Genomic DNA, 6,546 nt, shown 5'->3' on the forward strand with positions numbered 1-6,546 from the left:
GTCTTGCTGCTTTCATAAGATTAGCCAGGCTGCCTCTTCCTCAGACAGAGAAGGTAGGAACAGAATCAATCAACAAAGCTCTCCATACCCTTCTGCAGAACATTCCCCTATATATTTATTAATGCTGCAGCAACATCAGCCACTACGGTCCCATCTTCCAGATTCTTCCATTGCACAATGGCCCCCTGACCATACAGAGCAATTAACTACCAGCTTTCACCCTGCCCAAGATATATAAATACTCCACAATGAAGAGCTGATGAATTTGCATGTACAGTAAGCCCCTGGCAAGGGATGGAAGAGATGAAAGACTCCTGTCAGCCTTCTGCACTACACCTTCCATATCTCTGCTGGCAGTGCCAAGTTTTGCACTAACGACCAGGATTATCAGAGACAGAGATAATTTACCTATTAAGAACAATTATGGGTAACCTCAATGCCAAAGGGCAAATGTCCCCAATCAGATTAAAAATCCCAACTTTTATCCAATATTAATCTTTCTAGTCTGTTTTTAAATTCTCCATTTTTTCCATGTAGAAATGTATATAAACTTGGATTAAAAAGGCACCATGCTCAACATTTTCACTCAGTTAAAAAGCACAATTTGGACACTCAAAATACAGTCACTGACTGAGAAAAGCAAACCAGAAACATTCAAAAGACGAAAATACTCCAGTGGGGTATCCGCCTATTCATCTGTTTCACATCCTGTCACAGTAAATTGTTCCAGCAGGTACGATCCATTACAAACTTCATTCTTCAGATTAATTTTATATATTCACAGAAAGACATCACATTGAAATATCTCTAGCTCATTGTACTGCTCTCCTCTTACCTCCATGAGTATTTTTCCAGATGGATAAAGACAAACAAACCCTCCAGCAGCCCTCCCTCTGGCTCAGTGTGGGGTGGGATGGAACAAAGGTTGGTACGTATAACCCAAATAAATTCTGGCCTTTATTTCACACCTCTTACAGGATTATTTGAAGGGAGTTCAACGCCTTATTCCTATATAAGACAAATGGGTCCAAATACTTTTACAATAATTAAAGCCTTATGTATATAATCTTTGCAACATTTGGGGGCACTCTAGAGTAATTGCATGCCATTTACCACCTACTACATAGTCTGAACATACTTACTCATCTTTATACAGTCTTTCCGTCAGAAACTTCAAGAAACTCAAAGGAAAACTCAACTAGAATTTTCTGGTTTACTAATAATTTCTAACTTTCTGGGGCCTTCCACCTGAAGGCCCTGGTATATTTGATTTTGCTTCAGCAGGTCAAGAAAGCAAAGAAAAATTCAAAACTACTTCACCCAGCACAGAAATGCAGCTTTTTGGACAGCGATAGCAAGGTTTGAGGGCAAACATCACACAGGGTACAGTTAGCATGGTTTAAGCCCAGCCAGCAACTAAGTACCACACAGTCGCTCACTCATGAGGAAAACAGGGCAAAGAAGATCAGAGAATATAATATTCTGTTGAATTGCAATGTAATCCTGATGAAGAATTTAAGGATTTGGAATGGGCCAAATGACTGGAATTAACATCAGTACTTTTATTAAAAAAGAAAAAGCTGTGGAATCCTACCAGCCAGAACAAGGCAGAACTCCTTTCTATCACATCACCACAAGCAGCATGGCAACACTGTCGGCCTGAGCTGACTGAATCAGCATCTAGGTCAGGTTTTTGTTGCTTGTGTTCCCACTGGCTAGCAGGCAATCTTGTAGCCTATGTTATTTCATCCAAGTTCTGACCTGGCCTAACCTTGGTTTGTGAAATCCAATAAGATCACAGCACAATCTGGCATGGCTGCAAGCAATGTTCAGTCATACTGATACAAAAGTCCCTGAGGAGCATAATCTGGAAGAAACAACAAAGAAGGCTGCAACAAAGAGAGCCATAAAACAAAAGGACAAATGGTAGATGAAAGAGGAGTATTACAGTATCTGGAGTGAAGCAAAGGCCATTACCATGAGCTGTGTTGTCAGAATTCAGTTTAGACGTGGACAAAAAATACAAAAGGGGAGGTGAGGGGGAAGAAACAAACGGATGGAAATAAAAAACTTGCTACCATTTTTTAAGCTGAAGTTTCAAAGGTTTCCTCAAGCAGCTAGAGAAAAGGTACGCAAAACCTCAGAGCTATGAGGGTCAGAAAAACCCTTCTTTTCTAAATAGCTGGCAGACACTTTTAATAACAGAAAAATATCCTCCTTAACGCAGCAGCCTCTGTAACTGGTTCACAGCAGTCCTATTCACCAAGCTGTATCCAGGGGTTCTACGACACCAGAAACCACCCCTCGACATTCAAGCAAACACAGTACAAAATCTCACACATCACACTGTCCACTTTAGCTGGGTCAGAAACAACGCTGAAAGCCAACACATCAGAAAGCCAACTCCAGTCTACCACTACACAAGACAGTTTGTTGACCTATACAAAATCTGATCACCTCTCCAAGTCACCAAAATAACCCATCACAGTTGGGTGGCCATACAAGAAGGACAGATGAGAGAGAAAGAGAAGGTAAGGATACGCAAGACAGAGAGAGAAAGAGAGAGGGCACGTGAACACGTTAAGAGCGAGAGCATAAGAAATGGTGCAAAAGATTGTACCTGAGAGAGCACATGCACGCACAAGAGCTTAAGAAAGCATGGAAGAGCACAAGGAAAAGCCACAACAGAAGAAAAAGAAGTAGTCTGAAATAAAGGATTTACCTGCCACTGTATCCCTCACATTATCTGTCACCCTGGTAGATCTTCCACTTTGCTTTTTTCCTCATTTACTGTGACTTTAAAACCTGATGGAATTTGTACTGCAGAATGCTAAGTGTCTGCTCCTTGTTAGACGTATGGGCAACGCAACAGGAAGCTGATGTGGGGCAAAGTAAACGTTGGACATAGATGCTAATAGCGTAAATGCTTCAGCAATCGGTGAAACAAGGTGATCAATCAATAACAGCATGAAATCCAGAGATGTGTGTCCACTGCACTTCATGTAGTTGTTTTCCTAACTGACCCCGTGCCTGGTTTCATTGCTAGCAAGGACAAACATATTGGAAGCAAAATCCAAACAGCCCCATTTAATCCTGTCAAGGAACAACTAGGCTAAATAGATCTTTTTTTATTTATCAGGCTAAATACAACCTTTCTTACTATTACAATCGCTTTTTGATGTGAAATCCCAAACCACAGCATCAAATGCTGAAAAGCTCTTGAAAGGCTGCTTGAAACACGAACACTTCAGCTGGAGATAGTAGTACATAGTAGTAAAGAAAAATGAAATAACAAAATCCTGGCAAGCACTGGACAAATCTCTCCCCTTTTCCATCTTCAGTCTCCAAAGTTTGGATTTTAGAAATGCCATGTGTACACACCTTAATGGCCCGCATCAGCCCTGGCTCATCATGACACCAACACCATACCACTGAGTTTCACAGGTCCATGCATCCCTGTGTCCTCAGGGACCAAGGAAAGCACCTTCCCATTCAGAACATTTGAATGTAGGTTCAGTGCTCACCCAGAGAGAACCTACTTGAAAAAGAATCTAAAAACCAAACCCAAAATTTGCACCCCTTCTGTGAGAACCTGTGACCACTGTCATTCACTGTTTCCATCCTCAAGCTTTAGTAGAGCTGGGTTTTTCCTCCAGTATTTTTTGCATGTATTTATTTTAAGAGCTTAGGAAATTTTTCCAACAGCTTTTTAATCACATGCTAATTTCTAGCTGTATTTCTCAAATTAGAAAATCAGGAAATAACACCCAACCATTGGAGCACAGTCAGTGTGAAAATAATTTTTTGCCTACAGGACAAATACGTAAAATAGATTATCTGGGTTCTGTGCTAAAAAAAACACCCAAAACACTTCATACTGAATACCAGCCACTGAAACTCAGTTTTTCATAAAGTGATTCCCCTCTCTCTCCCCTCTTCCAACCCCCATCCCACTTATTCCTAATTTAAAAGCTCAAAGGTTCTGGCAAAGGTTCTGGCACCCATCTCCCTCCTGCACAGTACAAGGTCACCAGGAAAAGAGGCCAGAGACTTGACCTTCTGCCCACTGAGTTAAATGGAACGTTTCCCACTGCTTCAGTAGTAAAGAAGGTCAAGGAACATTTGTCAGATGTGGTGTAGCTGAAAATTAGGACACACTTCTCAAGATTTTGGCTACAATTTACATGCACTTCATTTTCTTCATGTTCAAGGTGACCTGCTTACATCAGCCAGAAGCTGAAAAGCTTCAGTCCTTAGTTTTGCAGAATGCCTAATTAGCATTACTATTATCCTGCCTGATGTCACAGTGAGTGCACTGCTTTGTGCCTTCATCATCTGAAATACTCAGTGGACTGATAGAAAGCTTGCTGAAATCCTTTTTAATAGCTATTTAGGGGCTCCCAAATAGTCAAACTACATCACCTGCAGTAACAGAGCAGCTTCTCAGTGCTGCGAGACTGGCGGTCCTTCCATTACTAACAGGCAATGCAGGGGCTGACTCCAGCCGTGCTTCCAGCCCGTACCTCTGTAGCCCAGGATGTCCAAAGCTGCTAAGTCTGGGAAGCAGTGATCCCTCCATCCTGTTCAACCTGGACAAACGGGAAAACTCACAAGAAAGCCGCTCACCTTTGGTAAATCTAAGCCATTTGGTAACACTGCTCATAGTGATTCTTACAAGCAACACTTAGAACTAAGAAAACACTGCATATCAATCTTTATTTTAGCATAAAGAGATGAACAGAAAGCTTACAAACTTCACAGCCCCTAAAAGCTCTTTCACAGCTTACACTGTGTAACACATACTAGTAATTCATTCTTCTGAGATTGCTGGGGAAAAAAATGCAGCTGGATCTTTCTTCTTTCCTTTCTTTCTTTCTGCGTTCGCTGTCAGATTACGTAGTCATCTAAACTGATGTTTCAGCAACAGGCTTGAAACACTCCACTTCATAAACATTAGTGCAATTAGGAAATGTGCCAGTCCACTCCTGTTACCAACCAACACTGAAGGGCAAAAAGGAAAACATCGCCACGGGCATCAAATTATGTATTTAAAATTTCCAGAGCAGGGTTTAAACTGGTACTCACAGAAGGAAGCCTGCCTGAGCTGGGAGCTTCTGCTCAGCTCCATGTTCCTTCCCACCGAGGAGCAGCACAGCCTGGCTGCCAGCAAAAGACAGATTAGGAATGGTGCTGCCAAGTGTTAAAAATGCTAGGCAACCAGGTTTTATTGAGAGCACGGCGAGACCTTGAACCTCACCCCTCATTTTGGAGCAAATAAATGCCAAAAATGGGAAGTGTACAGCTTATTAAAATATACTTATTTCACTTTCACTGTCAGAACTGATTATGCTTGTGCATAATAACTGCAATGCTCTACAATAAGCAAGTTTTGCTAAGAGCCTGTTATAAAACAAGAACAATAGAAATCCCACCCATACTAAGATTTTTTCAAGGAAAATTATTAATTTAAAATATATCAAAGAGTAATGAAAAGTCATCCAAAATTTAAAATCCAATCCTGAATAACCAGATTGAGAATTATTTCCCACATATTACATACAAACTTCAATAGAATTTCACTGCCAGCTGGTACTGAACTACTTTCCCCCCCTTAACTGAGCAATTAAATTCCAGAAGCAAAGCTCTCAGTAATTCTGTCACAGCAGTTCTCATGTTCAAAGCACTTTCCAGGCATTAAACCCCCCAGCAACCCAAGGAAGTCGGCAAGGAAATGTTAGCATTCCCATTTTACACAAAGGAAAAAAAATGAAACAGATCCTCTAGAGTTTTTATCCAAGATCAGAGACGCAGTTTTGATTATACACATACTGAGGGACAGATAATCCAGGCTGGGGCTCAGCAAAACATTCCTATTTAATAAAGCTCGTAATCACTTGTCTAGAGACTTAAATGTCCCTGTATTCAGTTCAAATGAGTATGCATGTTGCTAAATGAATACACTGATGGAGCCCTAACAAACAAAGCCTCACAGTGGCATGCACCAAGGAAGAAAAAGCCCCAGTGAGCTTTTGGGTAAAGATGGGGAATATAATCTCAAAAATCATGAAGGGTTGGAGCTAGGAGCTGGACTAGAGCCAGAGCCTTTACGTGAAGAGTGATGACAAGAAAGCAGAGACACAACAGCTATATCTGTGCTCGTAAATGATGGAGAGCTCCAGGACATTTTGGGGCTTTGCAGTGCAACGATTCGTGTTAAACTGCTAAGAGGGACACTGACAGGCTTTTGGCTGTGATAAACTGCTCTCCCCCATACACCACTTCGGTGTGGCTCAGGTTTATCACAAGCCAGGGACATTTCCCAACAGGTAACACACACACAGCCATGTTGTTTTGGAAGCAGTGGAATGTCACCCTCACAAGCACCACAGACCCATCCAGGCCAGCTGGTTGCAGCACTCCCAAACTTCCCATTTACTTAGTGACCGAGACTCATAGGAATCAGTGGTGCACACGCACCAGTAACACACACTCTGCTATGTCAAATCATAGTAGAGTTTTCAGCTACAACTGGCAGAGCTTGGTGTT

General features: G+C 41.6%; 1 protein-coding gene across 1 annotated transcript in view; it reads right to left on the reverse strand.

Annotated features, from left to right (window-relative positions):
- The window catches only part of PPP2R2C (protein phosphatase 2, regulatory subunit B, gamma), a gene marked incomplete at its 5' end in the record, with an annotated part of 64,518 nt that extends 59,634 nt beyond the window's left edge, over window positions 1-4,884 (reverse strand). Inside the window, one exon of the mRNA XM_010024785.1 lies at window positions 4,844-4,884. Coding sequence (XP_010023087.1) covers window positions 4,844-4,884 — 41 coding nt within the window. The remainder of the gene's footprint in view (window positions 1-4,843) is intronic.
- Window positions 4,885-6,546: the final 1,662 nt, after the last annotated feature.

Source organism: Nestor notabilis, unplaced genomic scaffold (genome assembly GCF_000696875.1).
Source record: "Nestor notabilis isolate BGI_N333 unplaced genomic scaffold, ASM69687v1 scaffold6122, whole genome shotgun sequence".
In the NCBI taxonomy this organism is placed as follows: Eukaryota; Metazoa; Chordata; class Aves; order Psittaciformes; family Psittacidae; genus Nestor; species Nestor notabilis.